This window comes from Pelodiscus sinensis, chromosome 11 (assembly GCF_052426305.1).
Source record: "Pelodiscus sinensis isolate ZL-2025 chromosome 11, ASM5242630v1, whole genome shotgun sequence".
Classification (NCBI taxonomy): domain Eukaryota; kingdom Metazoa; phylum Chordata; order Testudines; family Trionychidae; genus Pelodiscus; species Pelodiscus sinensis.
Genome location: NC_143062.1, coordinates 41,822,757 through 41,841,447, shown reverse-complemented (window position 1 = coordinate 41,841,447; position 18,691 = coordinate 41,822,757). Strand labels below are relative to the sequence as shown.

Sequence of the window (18,691 nt, the reverse complement as noted above, 5' to 3'; positions counted from 1 at the left end):
AACAACACACTTTACCTTGAACAGTTCTTCACAATATGTGCTAACCATTAATACTACTACACAGTCTGTTCCACCTTGCATTTCGCTCTGAGACTGGGAGTTCCTTTTCCAGATCTAAACATGAGGGCTACCTCTACACTGGCCCCTTTTCCGAAAGGCCCAATCCTCCGGAATAAAGCCCTATTCCGGAGGATCTTTGAAGTAGGAATAAGAAATCCTCCGGAATAGGGCTTTATTCCGGAGGATCGGGCCAGTCTAGACGCTTTTTTCCGGCTTTTCCCCAAGCCGGAAAAAAGCGGCAGACATCTTTATTTAAATCCCGCGGGGGATATTTAAATCCCCCACGGATTTCCCTATTCTGAAGTTGAAAATTAGCATGCCCCTTTCGGAAAAGGGGCCAGTGTAGACGTAGCCGAGCTGTATGGCTCAAAAGCTTGTATCTTTCCTCAACAGAAGTTGGTCCATTAAAAGACCCACCTCATCCACCTTGTCTCTCTAATATCCTGGGACCAACACAGCCACAACTGCATTACATACATAAAATAAGCAATATTCATAGGGAGACTACCTATGTCCCAAAACCTCAAGCTTTCTCCTATAAAACCCGAACACTGCCTGACCATCAGAATCTTAGCTGGGGGGAAATTAATGCAACACAAGAAATAAAGGAGTTGTCACACTACACTGGATCAGAGGCCCACCTACCCTCATATGCTGTCTTGGATATTAATCAGCAATGGTACATCTACACAGCAGGGCTAAAGTTGAATTAAGCTACACAACTTCAGCTAAGACAATTCCATAGCTTAAGTTGAAATGGCTTAATTTGGCTTTTGGCGCTATACACAGCAGGAAGTCGAAGGAAGAACACTCTTCCTTTGACTTCCCTTACTCCTCGTGAAATGAGGGTTACCATGAGTCAAAATAAGAAGTTCTCCATCTTGACATTATTTCAAAAATAAGGTTTTGAATATAGACGTGCACTACCGTATTTTCTGGCGTATAAGGCTACTGGGCGTATAAGACGACCCCTAATTTTTTAGTTAAAAGATAGGGTTTCATCTTATACCCCAGCGCCCCTCCGCCTTTGCTCCCGGTGTCCCTGGTCTGCTGGAGACGGTCCCCAGCAGAACAGGGACACCAGGAGCAAAGCCTCTGAGGACGCCCCGGCAGCGGGACAGCCCCGGCACGCCTGGGCTGCCCCGCCACCGGAGCCCCTCCGCGGCTTTGCTTCGGGGGAAGCCGCAAAGCTGTATACCCGGCATATAAGACGACCCCCGATTTTTGGGGGATGTTTTTTAACATCAAAAGTTGTCTTATACGCCGGAAAATACGGTATGTTGTTTCGGAATAACACCAGTTATTCTGAAATAACGCTGCTGTGTAGACATACCCTAACAATTGCTTGGACAAAAGTGCAAGAAATCTGACATTTGGAATAACTGCCAAGACCTGAAGTTTCTTTCTTATTCTCAGCAATTAGAAGTTGCTTATTATGCCTGAAACATTAACGTTTATATTCCATTTACTATTTTCTAAAGCAACTCTGGATGTTTTCACTATCAATATCAATGTCTATCACTAAATTATCTGCAAGAATTAAGGGTCAAATTTTCAGACAGGCTCAACATTGAGATAACTAGGCTCCCACATTGGGATTTTTACCACTGGTTTCAATAGGAAGAGAATCAGACCAAAGCTGAGAGCTTCTAGAAATTCCACCCTAAATATTTAGATGCAAATAAGCAAAATAAACTATTTTCTTCCAAAATGTACATACAGAGCAACTGTGTGCAACACTAGCAACTGGCCAAGTAATCCAGTCTGAATATAGACAAAAATGACTTCAAACCACTGAAACAGTCAGAATGCATTTGCTAAGATGAACATTTTTTATATTACTAATGGTTTTCATTACAAGCCATGTGTTCATAATCCTTGACAGCTACCTAGACAATTAAAGGGATGCTGCAGGAGAGCAGCGAAAGCTATTAAAAGTTCAAAATTGTTTCAAACATATAATTTTCACAATTGTAGATTTCAAAATGGTCATTAATAATACACAGATTTAACTGGCTGCTGGAAATTTGTAAAACTATATTTTAAAATCCTTTATTTGTAAATAAAAGAGTTGGCGTTGCTCGGGTCCTTAACTCAATTATTTTTTGGATTTTGTTTGGAAAATAAAATGAAAATGTCTATGCTTCATTTAATTCATTGCTCTGGGCTGGGGCCAATGATGAGAGGTTCAGGATGCAGGCTGTCCGGGGGAGAGAGGACTATCCCAGCTCTCTCTCACCACAGTAGATTGGGGCCAGGTGAGAAGCACCTCTCTATGGCTGCTGAAGCTCCAGCAGGCACAGCTGGGAGAGGGGTAACGTTCCCTGGTCAGGGTAGGTCCAGGTTCATCTGCCCCCCTGTGCTCCCTAGCCAGAGTGAGGAATGCAACAAACTGCACTTTCCCCTTGCTCCCTGACAAAGGGGAACAGCCAGCAATGTCCCCATGTGAATGGGTGGGAGGCTTGGGGCTGGGGCAATCCTGGATGGGAGGGGGTACACTCCCAACCTACCTGCCTGGTGATTCTGTCTCTTCTGTATGGTTTTATGAAAAATAATCCCATTCCAGGCACATCCCATTTTCCTGGCACAACCAAACCCTTACTTTGCTTTAGTTGTAGCTTTGTTTTTTATACAAAGGTGGTGATCTGCAGATCTAAATTCTAAAATCGAATAAAACAATTGTTCTGAATGCCTCAAGCCACCTTAGTATTAGGGACACCCATGCTCCTTACTTACTGTTTTATTTTCTTTTTCTGCAATACCCAAATTCTGACTGTCAAATTCTCATTTAACACAATAACCCAGACATCCCGCCCACCAGGAAACTGCTAACTGTCTAAAGAGAGTCTTCACTTTTTCAAAAGATTATTTTAAAAACCACAAGATTTGCCTTTCATTGAAAGGCCCAAGATCCTGAAAGCCAATTCAGGTGGCCAGAACCCTACACCTGTGCAGAGCCTCTGCCCCAAGTAGATGTAAGGGTGCATTAGTAGAGATTAGTTTGCAGAGTTGGAGCTACAGGCATCTGTACCCAATGGAGGCCCGTGGGCAACACGATGTTACTAACATAGTCCATGCTGCAGCATTACAATAAACAACAAAGTCAAGTAAACTACAGCAGGAGCAGACTAGGGGCCCTGCAAAAGGAGAAGAAAACAGTTTCATTTTCATGTGCTAAAGGCCCCCTTCTCATTTTGAACACTTAGCACATAATCTAAAAGTAGAAATTTGCATCACTTGTTAGTTAGATCATTTTTTTAAAAAAAGCTGGCCGCTACCTGGATCTTTTAGGAAGCAGCTGAATATTAACATTTGAAGATCATATACAAGATCTTCCTTGTCTGACTGCTGAATAATAATTTCTCCAAGACACTTCCATCATTTTCCTAAAACAAATACATGGCAAGATACCAGTACAAGATATCTAATCAACAATACCATTGCCACACATACGGAAAAAGTCGTACTGCCTCTAAGAAATGCAAATGTTCGTGGCAACCTGGCCTTGCTGTGGGCAGAGGCTGCTCTGGCAGCAGTCCCTGTTCGCGGTGGCCCGGGCTTGCCATGGACAGGGGTTGCTCCTGGAGCAGCCTCTGCCCATGGCCAGCCTGAACCATCATGAACAGGGGCTGCTGGACTTACTCTGCTGCAGCTCTACAGAGCACCTCCCCTTATCGACTAATCACGTAATCAATACAAATTGCATTGACTACACAATTAGACAAATACCTGCTCCTTAACATCCTTATTTTAGAAGTGAATGAAAAATATAATGTACACAGTTACAGACAGAGTTGTAATTGTTTGGATATATTTCAATTATTTACAACCCTTTTCAGAGACTGTACAGTCCTAAGCACTGATCCTGCAACAATCAGGCCTGCATAGGTGGATGCCTCCGCCCATAGTCACCTCAATGAGAGTTTGCATAAGAACAGGGGTTTGCCCACATAACGATAAGGGCAGGATCAGGGTCCTACATATCAAAAGCTACCTTCTGTTTTTATATCTTTAGCTTATATTTATTTTTAAAATGGTATCGAAAACATCTATTCTATTTGCTGACATCCTTCCCTCTTGACATTAGTCCATTGTTTGTTCCCGTCTTCCTAGGAAATGCACAGAAGTAATATTTGTGTATGGTGAGTTTGGAGACCATCTGAAACTTTTGATTTTGAGGTCATACTTTTTGAATTATATTGCACAACCTTTGACTCTTAACTGGGGATGTTAGATAGCACGTAATTGAATACTTGTGTAACCGCATGAAATTATAGTGATTACACAACTATTCAATAGTCTCTGGGGGCTCCCACTCCCAGAGAGCCTCCTACCACCCCACACTGCTGCCTATCAGAGCCAGCAACACGGGATGGCAGGCAGGCGCTGGTCTGTGAGGGGAGCCAGTTTAAAAACCAGCTTCCCGTGCAGACCGGTTCTCACCTGCTGCCCTGCGCTGCTGCCCCGATAAAGCAGAGGGATGCCAGAGCAACCTCTGTCTGTGGGGAACCGGCTTTTAAGCCAGCTCCTCACGGGCACTGGCTCCTGCTAGAACAGAGGCAGTGGGGGTTAGGAGAATGCATGCAGTCAACAAGATTAATTGATAAGCCCAGGCTTATTGGTTAATCGTGTAGTCGTCTACACATTGATATCCCTCCTCTTAACAGGCTAGAAGGAGCTCAGGTCAGAAAATTCAATAATGCAAAAACATATCTTTCAGTTCTATTGTGTTTAATTTCAGCATTGTCATTCATTTAAAATAAGGAAAAATGTACACTGTTATATACTTATATGAAGTAGACAACACAAAAGTTAGTAAAAAAAAATCAATGTAAATTTTAAAAATTCTGAAATAGAATAGGCTTTATAACATTTCATAATATATAATTTGCCATGGATCTTAAACTTTCTTTGCTGTTGGCCACAAGAGATAAACATGAACATCTCCAAATGGCTGCGTAGATCAAGTGCAAACAAATACAACCGACAAATCAGCTTCAGCGTAATTAACTCCAGGAGGATCTGAATGGTTATTCAACACTTTAGGTCAGGCTGGGCAATAATTTTTGCAGGGGGGGGGGGCACTCCAAGAATTTTGCTAAGTGGTCATGGGTTGCACATTTTTGTTATATTAATGGGGGGGGAGGGACTGTGATGGAGTTTGGGTGCAAGAAGGGATACAGGTTCTAGTAGGGAGTTTGGGTGTAGGAATTGCTTCTGATCTGGGGTAGAGATGTAGGAGGAGGGCAGGACCTGGGAGTGAGTTTGGGTGAAGCAGAGGGTTGTGACCTTGGGCAGGATTTGGGATATGGAAGGGGGTGCCAGGTGCAGGTTCCAACAGGGAGATGCTTACCAGCATAAGAACATAAGAATGGCCATACTGGGTCAGACCAAAGGTCCATCTAGCCCAGCAGCCTGTCTGCTGATAGTGGCCAGCACCAGGTGCCCCAGAGGGGGTGGACGGAAGACAATGATCAAGCGATTTGTCTCATGCCATCCATCTCCACCCTCTGACAAACAGAGGCCAGGGACACCATATTATCCCCTGGCTAATAGCCTTTTATGGACCTAACCTCCATGAATTTATCTAACTTCTCTTTAAACTCTGTTATAGTCCTAGCCTTCACAGCCTCCTCTGGCAAGGAGTTCCACAGGTTGACTATGTGCTGTGTGAAGAAGAACTTTCTTTTATTAGTGTTAAACCTGCTACCCATTAATTTCATTTGGTGTCCTCTAGTTCTTCTATTATGGGAACTAATAAATAACTTTTCTTTATTGGCCCTCTCCACACCACTCATGATTTTATATACCTCTATCATATCACCCTTCAGTCTCCTCTTTTCTAAACTGAAAAGACCCAGTCATTTTAACCTCTCTTCATATGGGACCCGTTCCAAACCCCTAATCATTATAGTTGCCCTTTTCTGAACCCTTTCCAAGGCCAAAATATCTTTTTTGAGGTGAGGAGACCACATCTGTACACAGTATTCAAGATGTGGGCGTACCATAGTTTTATACAGGGGCAGTAAGATATTCTGCGTCTTATTTTCTATCCCTTTCTTAATAATTCCTAACATCCTATTTGCCTTTTTGACCGCCGCTGCATACTGCGTGGAAGTTTTCAGAGAACTATCCACGGTAACTCCAAGATCTCTTTCCTGATTTCTCGTAGCCAAATTAGCCCCCAGCATAGGTGTCCACTGGCTGGCAGTGCAACTAGTCACTAAGGCAGGCCATAGTGCTTCTGGGAGTGGTGTAGCTTGGGTCATGGCAGGCAAGCAGATTGCCCAAGTGCTCCACAGGGCCACTGGACCTTTTCCTCTGTCCCCAGGCCAGAGGGTCATGGTGAGCTGGTGAAAAATGTTTGGTGAGCAAGATCAAGCCCACAGGGATGTATTTTGCCTACCCCTATTTTAGGCCTTGATCTTGCAAATATTTATGCATTTAAACTCAATGGGATTACTCAAATGAGTGTTTGCATGATCAGAAGATCCTCTTGTGTGTTCTCAAAGGTTTCTCTACTTTTCTATTAAATAGTTAATAAGACACAGAGACGATATTAGGATACAAACAAACTTGCAATTTTTTTAAAAATAAAAGTTACATTTTTCTAAAGAGGATACTTCAAAGACTGTGTGACTGAATGAGTAAGAGGATTCAATTTCTAAACTCTTAGAGGTTTTGCTTTGTTCCTCTATGTCCATTTATAAACATCACAGGTACCAATTCCAGTGTTGCTAACTGCCCATGCTTCAGCTACAAAGTATGTTAAGTAAAACTCTTTAAAAAAGTCAAACAGGTAAAATATCATGTGACCATTAGATACTCACTTTGCTTAACTAACGTAAAATATAGCTAATTCCTCCAAAAAAACTCATTTCTGCTGGATCATCTATACCAAGTGTGTTGATACAGTTTTTTAAAAAAATTAGAAATGTAGGCCACAGTTATTCAAATAACTCAGCGTAGGTGGGCCTTTCACCCACATAGAAGCATGCTAATGTTGGGGGAGGAGACAGTGCCTGTGCTGACTCTGTTTCAGGATCAGGGCAAAAAATAAAATATCCAGGTGTTTTCATGCTGTAAGTGAAATGACAGCATGATCTTACAAATATAGCCATTAGCCTACTGTTATTTACAAGCATCATGTCTAAATATGGGTTTTGAAACAACACTATTACATGAATCAATGTTTATTTATTAAACTAGGAAGAAAAGGCACTTCAGAATTTGTGTTTTCTTAATTTTATGAGTATAGTATTATAAAAAGTTAAAGCTAGCAACTAAAGGTATATAAAGACATTTCACATTTATTTTATGTCTACATTAGCTACATACAGAAAGCTTTCCTATGTGTAGAACATATGAAAGTCAGAGGGAGAAAAATAACTCATCATCATTCAACCTGTTTTACAAGAGACCTGGGTGAAGTTTAAAGCTATTTTTCAATGTTTTTATGCTTATTTTTAAAGGAACACCATACTAAAAATCCTAGCGTAGGCTTGTAAATAATAGCAGTAATCAATGGATACCTATTTACCAAAATAGTCTAGGTTGTTTACCATACAACAAACAACACTTAAACTGATAAATATATTTACTCTGCCTGTAGCATCTGAACTGGATTGTTAGTGTTCAATTTAGATAGTAAACACTATAGCACTGGGACAATTTCTTCTTCTGTACTGCACTAAGTGCATTGCAGATGCTCAATAATTAGCAAAACAGAGTATTTCAGGAAACTTGGTGAGCTCTTACTCCTTTAAAAATGTGTTTCAGATCTTATTGTCAGAATTACAAAGAAGTTTTGTTTTTATTACTGTCGCCCTTCACTTCATGTTCTAATTTGTTGTGCTGTGAGCTGTTGTGCACATGTTAAACAGCTGCCATAAGCAAGGCAACACTTCAGCAGCAGCTGAAATGATCCCTGCATAAAGTTGGAACATTCGTTTGTAAAGCTCTGTGGGAGGAAAGGTGCTAATGAAATCCAAGATGTTGTAAGAAACTGTCTTAGTTTCAGGCCACAGCTGACTAATAGGAAGAAGCTTTTTATTTATGGCTCCTGGACTCATTCTCTGGTTACAACCCAATTCTGTAAAACAACAAGCCAATTTCCCATTATGAAGTTTGGGTAACAGTGTGCTAAAATGGGGTTAGGGCAGAGAGGGTGAACCAATTAGGAATGGGGTGAAGGAATTTGACTTTACAGTCAGGCAGTCAAAATCAGGGGCAAGAATCACACTTTGATTCAAGCTGGGCAGATAGGGACAGAGTGGTGTCAGGCTCTGAGTCTGGACTGGGACAGTTAGGAGTAAGGGGATGAGGAAGCTGTGGCAGTTAGGAACCGTGTGGGGCTTCAAAACTGGGAGAGGGTCCCTCCCCTGCTCAGCCTTGTGTATTTGGGATGGGGAAGAGGGGTTATGGAGTGCCCTGGTAGAGCCTGCAAGGCAGACAATACCAGACCTGTCACCCACACCAGGTCTGAGAGACAACAGCCTTGAGCCCTGTGTTTAGCAGGATCCTTCTTGGAATGGGGATCCCTAGGCTGGGGGGAGGGGAGGGGAGGTGTTTCACAGAGGGTCCCCAGGCTGGGGGTGGGTGGGAGAAGTGGAGTTGTCTCATGGAGGCTAGGGGAGAGTCCCTCAGCCAGGGTGGAGGGGTTGTTTCGTGGGGGCATGACAGAGAGCCCCTGGGCCCTAGAAGTTGGGGTCTGGCTGAGTTTAGGTCGGAGCAGGTCTTGCGGAGTCTGATGGGGGAACTATCACGGTGGGAGGGAGGGGTGTTCGTGGGCCCCAGAGGTTCCACAGACAGTCCCTGGTTGGGGTAGGATCTCATGGGGGCCACCTGGCAGAAGGTCCCTGGGTCTGGAGGGCTTCGGGGAAGAGGTTTTGCCGGGGGGAGGAGGGCTGATGGATGGGGGCTTCAGGAGGTGTTAGGAAGGCCTGGCGGGGGGAAGGGAGGTCTGTGCGGGGTGTCGGGGGCCTGACAAGGGGGACCTGTGGGACAGAGGCTGGCGGGGGGGTTCGTGGAGTGTCGGGGGCCTGCTGCGGGTCTGTGGGGGTGTCAGGGGGCTGATAGGAGAGTTTGTGGGGGGCCTGGCAGGAGTGCGGGGCCTGGAGGGGGGATCTGTGGGGGTTTCGGGGGCCTAACAGTGGGGTGCGAGGGGACCTGGCAGGGTGTGTGTCCATGGAGTGTCGGGGGATCTGGGGAGGTGTCGGGGGGTCTGGCAGGAGGGTCTGTGGGGGGCCTGGCAGAGGCGCAGGGGGGTCCGTAGGAGTGCGGGGGGTCTGACAAGGGGGGGCACAGGGGGGCTGGCGGAGGGGTCCGTGTGGGGGGGCCTGGCGGGGGCGCAGAGGGGTCCGGGGGGATACGGGGGACCTGTCGGGGGGTCCGTGGGGGGGCCCGGTGGAGGGGCGGGAGGCTCTGTTGGGGGGCCTGTGTCGGGGGGGCTGGGGGGGGCCTGTCGGGGGGTCCGTGGGGGGGCCCGGCGGGAGGCTCCGGGGGGCCTGCGGGGGGGCCGGGGGGGGCCTGTCGGGGGTCCGTGGGGGGGCCCGGCGGAGGCGCAGGGGGGATGCGGGGGGGTCCGGGGGGGGCCTGTCGGGGGGGGGGGTCCGTGGGGGGGCCCGGCGGAGGCGCAGGGGGGATGCGGGGGGGGTCCGGGGGGGGCCTGTCGGGGGGGGGCCCGTGGGGGGCCCGGCGGAGGCGCAGGGGGGATGCGGGGGGGTCCGGGGGGGGCCTGTCGGGGAGGTCCGTGGGGGGCCCGGCGGCGGCGCAGGGGGGATGCGGGGGGGGCCGGGGGGGGGGGGGGCCTGTCGGGGAGCCCGTGGGGGAGCCCGGCGGCGGAGAAGGGGGGATGCGGGGGGGGGCCTGTCGGGGGATGCGGGGGGGGCCTGTCGGGGGGGTGCGGGGGGCCCGGCGGGGGCGCGGGGGTGCGGGGGGTCCGGGGGGGGCCTGTCGGGGAGCCCGTGGGGGGCCCGGCGGCGGCGCAGGGGGGATGCGGGAGGGGTCCGGGGGGGGCCTGTCGGGGAGCCCGTGGGGGGCCCGGCGGAGGCGCAGGGGGGATGCGGGGGGGGGCCTGTCGGGGGATGCGGGGGGGGCCTGTCGGGTCTGTGGGGGTCCCCGGGCCGCAGCCCCGCACTCACTTGTCCAGCCAGAAGGTCCACGGCGAGTGCAGCGGGACCCCGCCCGGCTCGGGCGCCAGGCTGCGCAGCTGCTGGTGGTCGATGGGCACCGGGTCCTCGCCACCGTCCCGCTCGGGCGGCGGGTGCGGGGCCGGGCCCGGGCGGCTCTCGGGGGGGCTGAGCGCCATGGCCCTGCGCTTCCTCCGCACACACCGGCCGAGGCTGTCAGGCCTCCCCGCCCGGGCCAGCCTGCGAGCCCAGCGCCGGGCGGCAGGGGGCGCCGGGGGCCGGGACACACGGGCGGGGCAGACAAGGGGGGCAGGGGGACAGACACACAGAGAACGGGAGAGAGACAGACAGCGGCGGGTGTGTGTGGGGGGGGCGGACAGACACACAGACGAGGGGGACACAGAGAGACAAGGGCAGTGGGACAGACACACAGACAAGGGCAGTGGGACAGACACACAGACAAGGGGGGGCACAGACAAGGGCAGTGGGAGCGGGACAGACACACAGACAAGGGCAGTGGGACAGACACACAGACAAGGGGGGGCACAGACAAGGGCAGTGGGAGCGGGACAGACACACAGACAAGGGGGGGCACAGACAAGGGCAGTGGGAGCGGGACAGACACACAGACAAGGGCAGTGGGACAGACACACAGACAAGGGGGGGCACAGCAAGGGCAGTGGGAGCGGGACAGACACACAGACAAGGGCAGTGGGACAGACACACAGACAAGGGGGGGCACAGACAAGGGCAGTGGGAGTGAGGACAGACACACAGACAAGGGGGGGCACAGACAAGGGCAGTGGGAGCGGGACAGACACACAGACAAGGGCAGTGGGACAGACACACAGACAAGGGGGGGCACAGACAAGGGCAGTGGGAGCGGGACAGACACACAGACAAGGGCAGTGGGACAGACACACAGACAAGGGGGGGCACAGACAAGGCAGTGGGAGCGGAACAGACACACAGACAAGGGGGGGCACAGACAAGGGCAGTGGGAGTGAGGACAGACACACAGACAAGGGGGGGCACAGACAAGGGCAGTGGGAGCGGGACAGACACACAGACAAGGGGGGGCACAGACAAGGGCAGTGGGAGTGAGGACAGACACACAGACAAGGGGGGGCACAGACAAGGGCAGTGGGAGCGGGACAGACACACAGACAAGGGGGGGCACAGACAAGGGCAGTGGGAGTGAGGACAGACACATAGACAAAGGTGGCAGATGGAGGGAGGGAGGGAGACTCGGACAAGGAGAGGGACAGACACCCACAGTCTAGTGGAAGGGGACAGTCAGTGGGGAAGGGAAGAGGACACAGAGAGAAGGACCCCTTTGGACACTGATCACTACCAAAAAGGAGGGAGACACAGAGATGTACAGATAGTTCGGAATGGCTTGCTAGTTCGAACTATCTAGCCCGTGCCGCGTGTAGCCGTGCGGCACGGGGTTCGAACAAGCCGGCATTTAAAAATGGCGCCGGCCGGCTTATGCAAATGAAGTCCGGGAAATTCAAATCCCGGGCTTCATTTGCAAGTGCGGTATGCCTACATTACCACCCTAGTTCAAACTAGGGTGGTAGTGTAGACATACCCAGGGGGATTTAAATATCCCCCACGGCATTTGCATTTACATGGCTGCCGCTTTTTTCCGGTTTGGGGTTTTTGCCGGAGAAAAGCGCCAGTGTAGACGCGATTCTCCGGAAAATAAGCCCTTTTCCGGAAGATCTCTTATTCCTACTTTCAAGGCTTATTTTCCAGAGAATCGCGTCTACACTGGCGCTTTTCTCCAGCAAAAACCCCGAGCCGGAAAAAAGCGGCAGCCATGTAAATGCAAATGCCGCGGGGATTATTTAAATCCCCCGCGGATTTGCAATTCCAAAGTGTCTCATTAGCATCCCTTTTCCGGAAAGGGATGCAAATGTAGACACAGCCTCCGGTAACATATACATGTTTAGTCCCAATGGATGAAATGGGGTTGCTCGTCAATGTTTCCTCTAATTTTTTTCCAGTCATTTGCAGAATAAATTCTGTCATGTGCACTGATGCATGAGTGGATGTGCACCACCAATAGAAACACTTGCTGCCAGCTGTTACTGAGTGTGGGCACTCTGCTAATCACCTGGGTAGCATATGAATCTCTCCTGGGCATCTGCACAAGTGCTCAGTTTAGAGGAAACACTGCTGCTTATGTGCAGCTGCAATATCAAGGCATAAGTAGACCACATAGATGATGGAAGGGGTACAGCATATAACACATAATTAAATGGTTTTTATTCTCTATTTTCCTTTTTTTGATTGTCCTTCTTATTAAATGTATTTAACTTTGTCTACAGAAAGTTGTTCCTTATATTTCAGAAAGGATGCATGCTAAAACCTTACTCTAATAAAAAAAATAAACAATTTTACTGGTAGTAAAGTTAAGCAGGTGCATAACTGACAACAGGATTGGAGACTATGAATCATGTACAATTCTTTGAAAGCATATTTAACAGCCTGAATAATTTCATACGTACCTCATCAGAAAAGATCATCAATAAACACATGTTCTTTTAAAAAATTAAATCCATCAGTAAGCTCACTCACAAAAAACACGATGAACATTACCAAGGTACCAAAAAGTTAATGATTATACTGTGCAGATGAAAATTGCTAAATGCTTTTGCCAGATAAGATCTGGAAAGCTAGTTACATCATCCTTATTTAATTTAACTCTTCAAACAGAAGTAGAAATCAATGACCATTTGGAATAGTTTAGATTCCTGTATCCATTGATATCATATGCCAGCTGTGAACTCTTCTTTTGTTTTTGGGGGTGAACACCAAAAATTGTAATCTTGCAAAAAGAACACAATATGAGGCTTTATTCAGCCAGAATAACTCATATGTTGTTTAACTCAGATGGAGCAGAGGATGACGAAGGGGCCAAAGTTTCTTGACCTAGAAGGACCATCTCTAGGCCCTGTAATTGTAGTAGTTCTGTTTCCATGTCTATTGAATTATGATATGCCTTGCTGAGATTCCCATCAGAAGTGTCAATCAGTGCCAGTGGATGTCGTGGTTTTCTCATATGCACAGCTCATTTCACATAATCCAGCAGATTATTTGCAATTACTCATTTTTGTATGCCAACAGTTTGGACCAGATTGAAACCAGTGGTCTTATCAAGGTGAAAGATTCCATATTCCATTAGCAATGAGCTAGCCAACCTGTAAATGATTTCTCAAATAAATTAAAATAAATTGTTTTTATTGTGAACTCTCTAAAAATAAGAGCAGGTCTACACTGCAGCGTTATTTCAAAATAACTCATGTTATTTCGAAATAACAAGGTGAGCATCTACACAGCAAGCTCGTTATTGTGAAATCATTTCAAAATAACGGGCTTCTTATTTTGAAATCTGTAATCCTCATTTCACAAGCCATAATGTCTATTTCGAAACAGGGTATGTGTAGACAGTGCAGCGGTGGTTATTTCAAAATAAGTGGCCTCCAGAGATTCTCACAGCTGCCGTGATGGCCACTCTGTCCACACTCATCAGAACTCTATAGTTCCCCTTCTCCTGTAGCCCTTAAAGATGCCACCTCAGGGGAAACCGTTTGTGGCACAACATGAGCCCTGCTAGAGCTGTACCACATAGCAGGGCTCTGCTCTACCTTCCCAGCTACCATGGCAGACATCAGTGCTCCATCTGAGCCCCACATGGCTGTCAGCACAGCTGCAGGCAGCTCCCAAGGCCCTTCCTGGGGGCAAAAGAGGAGGGCCCCGTCCTGGTCTGGTGCAGAGATCCTGGATCTCACTGAGGTCTGGGGAGAGGAGGCAAACCTCCAGGATCTGCACATCAGATGCAGGAATATGGACATTTATGGACAGATGGCCAACAGCCTGCCCCAGAAGGACTACAAGTGTAACCCACACACCCAGGCTATGTCTACAGTGGCGCAATCTTGCGCCAGAAGTATGCAAATGAGGCTAAGTGTGGAATATCGCCGAGCCTCATTTGCATATCTAATGAGCCGCCATTTTTGTGGAAGAGGCTCTTGCGCCAGAAGGAGCTGTCTACACTGCCCCTTCTTGCGCAAGAAAACCCCTCTTGTGCAATTCCATTACGCTGATTATTTTCAGGAATAACGGCATCACCCCCCTCAACCCTCAGCATTCAGCTTAGTCTGTTCTCTTCATGTTTCCCAGCCAGAAACTGCCTCGTTCCCAGACCTTGCCCCCCAGCCAGGTGTTCGTCTCCGCCTCCCTTCCTTTGTCTCTCCCCTGGGAAGAGCTTTGCTAACTGCTTAGGTTGGGACTAGGTGTCTGGGCCAATACACATGTGGGTGAGTCAGTGGGAATCCACATCACAGCACAGGGGAACCCCGGGTTACAGAGCAGACAGCACCCCCACGACGTCACATCTGGTGACCCTGGGAAGATCTTGAGCCGGAGCAGATTGCCTGCCTACATGCCCTGCAGCCATCTCTGGAGCAGCAGGACCAGAGGTTGGATGCCAGCCTGGAGTTGCGTTGCACCACTCGGCAGGAGCTGTTGCAGGAGGCCGGGAGAATGAATATGTGTGGTATACACCACTGCCATCAACTGCCTGGTGGGCGCCGTTGAGCAGTCCAGCAGCTTCCCCTGCTCCTCTGGCTTCTCCCCCTAGCCCTCCACCCTGTGGCCACCAAGAGCCCCGCACATGAGGCAGTGGGATTATCCGAGGCAAGCACCAGTCCTACCCCATCACTGAGCTCCTCCTCCATCTCCCTCCTCCCTCCCAGGTTCTTCTCCCCACACTGAACTGGTTCCCCACAGAGCGGTAGTTGTCCAACATGTTGAGTTTCAAAAATGCGATGGCGACCCACTTCTGGAAGGGGATGGAGGGCCTCATGTGAGTGTCCCATCACTGGAGGGCAGGGGCAAGCCACGCGCACAGCTCCAGGAAGGTGTCCTTCCGCACGCGAAAGTCCTGGGACCACTGCTGGTTGGCCCATCACTCCATGACGGTCCGGTCCTACCAGCTGGAACTGGTGTCCTGTTGCCAGAAGCGGTGGTGCATGGTGTGCAGGGAAAGGCAGGAGGAGCCGTGCGGCATGACCAGTGCATGAAGAAAGGTGAGGAGCTGCCCCGCAGTGAGCTATGGATCCTGTTGCTGCAGGGCCATCTGGACAGCCTGCAGTCACTGCACCAGGAGGTGCGGCACGAGGTCTAAGCTGGCGAGGTTTTGCAGCAGGTTCACCTCCATGGCTGGAGTGCTGCGGGGTCTGCCAGGGCAACCAGAGCAGGCAGCAAGATGAGTTTGCTGTCCCTTAAGAAGGTAGGCAAAGGTGAAGAGCCTGAGACACGACTGTAGAGGGGAGCACCTTTAAGCAACAAGCCTCAGCTAGCCTCAGGCAGCAGCTACAGGAAGTGACTGCTGTCCTGATGCCCAGGCCAGAATGCTTCCGGGGGGATTTACATGTGATTCAGCCTCCAATCAGTGTGGATGCACTGCTTCAATAGAGATTTGCGCTATTTCGATGAGCATTTCTAGTGTGGACATGCTATTTCAAAACAGCTATCCTGGGAGTTATTCCAAAATAGCTTATTTCAAAGTAAGTGCGTAGTGTAGATGTGCCCTAACAGTACAAAACAGACCTCAGAAATAGACAAATCCTAATCACGCACATTCTGGGCTTGTCTATGTGGAGAAGCCATTACAAAATAAGCTAGTGAACTGAAAGCCCAACAGGTATTGTGCTACAACTTTCCTTCTGGACACTGTTATTTTGTGCTGATACCTTTTTGTGGTTTAGCTTAATCCCCTTCCAAAATGGATTAAACAGTGTCCAGAATAGGAGTATGTAAATGGGGAGTTTATGAAGAATGGCTATTTCCCCACGCAGACAAGCCCTCAGATGTTTTTCCAATTGAGAAGCGTAACATCTAAATTCACCCATAGTTTACACCATTGCAAATGAAGGCTGCCAGTGACAGAAAGTCTCCAATGGGGGACAGAAAATACAATGAATACGGAAATCCCACAGAAGAGGTGGATCTGATTGAAGATGGGGAGTGCAGCTGGACAATACACTAGATTAATGCATCTTTTATCCACAGGGCTTCTATGAAGCCTCTGATAGAAACTAAAGCCACCTTCCTGGGTTGGATCAAACAAAGAACAGCTATTAAAACTCCCCCTACAATCCTGAGATGAACCTTCTGTGCATCACAAGCACTCCTGGCATTAGCTGGTTTGAATAGACCAAGGAGGAAAAAATCTAGGGAAATAATCATTTAAACATGTAAAGCTTTTACAGGATTTTCATTTAACATTTTTTAACTACTTTTTTGTTGTATCGTTAAAAGGATTTCTTTTTAAAGGGATACATACTGATTAGGGATGTAAGAGTTTAACTGGCTAACTGATAAGCAGATGCGTAACAGTTCCCGCTAAAGGTTAAACTCTGCTAGGGAGTGTGGGGCCAGCAGCCAGTGGGATTGTCAGGGCTGGGGGCCCGTGGGGTCGGCAGGACTGAGAGCCGATTGACTACAGGGCTGACAGCTGGGAGCCCTCTAGCACCATTCCTGTCTTACCCCATCATCCTCAGATAAAACGTTTAACCATGTAACTGATGGAATTTTGATTGGTCATACGGTTACTTTTTTTTTATTTTATTTTATTTTTTTACACTTTTTACATCCCTAATACTGATAAAAGCCAGCCTCACCATCTCTTCTTAGAAAGTAAATACTCATGTGGTGCTGGAAACTTCTGCTTTCTGTATCAAAGCCAGGAAAGAATTTTATAATAACCCTCCAGCCATGATCAAATTAAAAAGATATATGACTATGCCGTAACCTCAGCTCTCTTAACTGACAGCTGAAAAAAATGTCTGACAGTAGATGATGGATTTGAAGCTGTTCTGTAATTATTTATGAATACTGTATGTTGCCCTGGTTCTTGGGGTATGTTTTGTATGACTAAATTATGTTAACAACAAAAGTCTGCCTGGGAAAAAAAACCAGAAAGGAAAGAAAATGACTCAAGGTAAGTCACGTCTCAATATTTAAAGACATTACCCCTTCTCTTAATTTTGCTTCATCTTCAGCCAACCTACAAAACTGATTTGGATCAGGGTAGGAAAAATCCTGTGTACATGGAAGGACAAAAGAATTCTGAAAAAGTTAGAAGTGACTAGATCACCATCAGGAGATGGTATGGCACAGACACATATTGACCAGTTTCCCTGGAAGCGGTATACTTGTGTGGCCGCTCAGGAGAAATCCAAATGCTGCCCAGTAGATTAGCAAAGTGTCCATAGCTGGGTTTTGTTTTTCTATTGGTGTGCACATTCCTACATGCCTTGGCACACATAAAAATGTATTCCGCACATGGATGGAAAAAAAATCTACACATGGATGGAAAAGATTAGAAGGAACATTGGTGCGGACTGTTTTAAAACCTTTTTTCTCTGATGCTTTGTTCCTCCTGCTAAAACAAACAATACTTCACTTTTAAGACAACTGCCTTGATCACTGGTCACAGACTCCCAAAGGGAAAAATAATCACAGATATTGAACTAGTTAGACCTTCTGGATTAAGTACAGCTGATACATAGACTACTGTAGCCCAGAGCTGAGACTAAGGCCTTATCTACATTACCAAGATTTGTCACCAAAACTTATGCTGACACTCAAAAGTTGACAAAAAAACACCAGAGGGTGTTCACACCTGCTCCCTCTGTCATTGGGTCATGTCCACACTTGGGGTACCATCAGTGAACTGTGAACAATGCACTGTGGGTATATGTCCTACAGTGCAGTGTTGTGGGAAGGCAGAGCTATCGCTGTGCATCTTTGAATTCCCTCCAAGTTCTCCCACAGCCTACTCAATTGCTAGAAGTGGCATCACGAGTAGCTCTGTGAGCTCTCTTTGCTGAGGAATGTCAAAGCAACACAGTGACTGTCCCCCTCCCCCTGAAGCAGCAGTCTGCCTGATGTTGTGTTACTTGTGCTGAGCAGAAATGGAGCGGTCCAATGATTTGTTTGTTTCCCAAGTGGATCAGCATATTCAATTGTCAGACACTACCACTTCGAAGGGGGCGGGGAGCACGTGCCCACAGAGATGCAGAGATCAAAACAATGAGCAGAGGCATCAGGGCAGGCATTGTGGGATACTGATGGAAGCCAGTTCTGTCCACAAAACATACAGCAGAGTCTACGCAGGCTCTCTGTTCTCATAAAGAGAGGGGGAAAGAAAAAAAAAGAGCTGAGAATGAGAGAAATGCAAAATTCCATCCTGGGAAAGCCTAAGGTCGTGGTACATGCAGAGATCGGAAAAGCAACAGAGGCACAGCTAGCTGTGTAACTATAGCAGTATGCCTCTATTACCATCTTTCTTCACCTAATTTGAGTTCTTGCACCTCTCTGCCATAGTAGAGCCTCAATCAAATGCATGTTGGGGGCAGGGAATTACAGACACATAAAGCTGGAGTAGGCTCTTTGGAAGCATTAGGAAGAAATGCTGAATACCA

The 18,691-nt window shown here is 48.0% G+C and overlaps 1 protein-coding gene across 1 annotated transcript in view; it reads right to left on the bottom strand.

The window, feature by feature from the left end:
- The window catches only part of EIF4E3 (eukaryotic translation initiation factor 4E family member 3), a 43,057-nt gene extending 32,616 nt beyond the window's left edge, over nucleotides 1-10,441 (bottom strand). The window contains exon 1 of the mRNA XM_075938642.2: nucleotides 10,203-10,441. Within this exon, the coding sequence (XP_075794757.1) occupies nucleotides 10,203-10,369 (167 nt within the window). The 5' untranslated portion in view covers nucleotides 10,370-10,441. The remainder of the gene's footprint in view (nucleotides 1-10,202) is intronic.
- Between the last annotated feature and the right edge of the window lie 8,250 nt (nucleotides 10,442-18,691).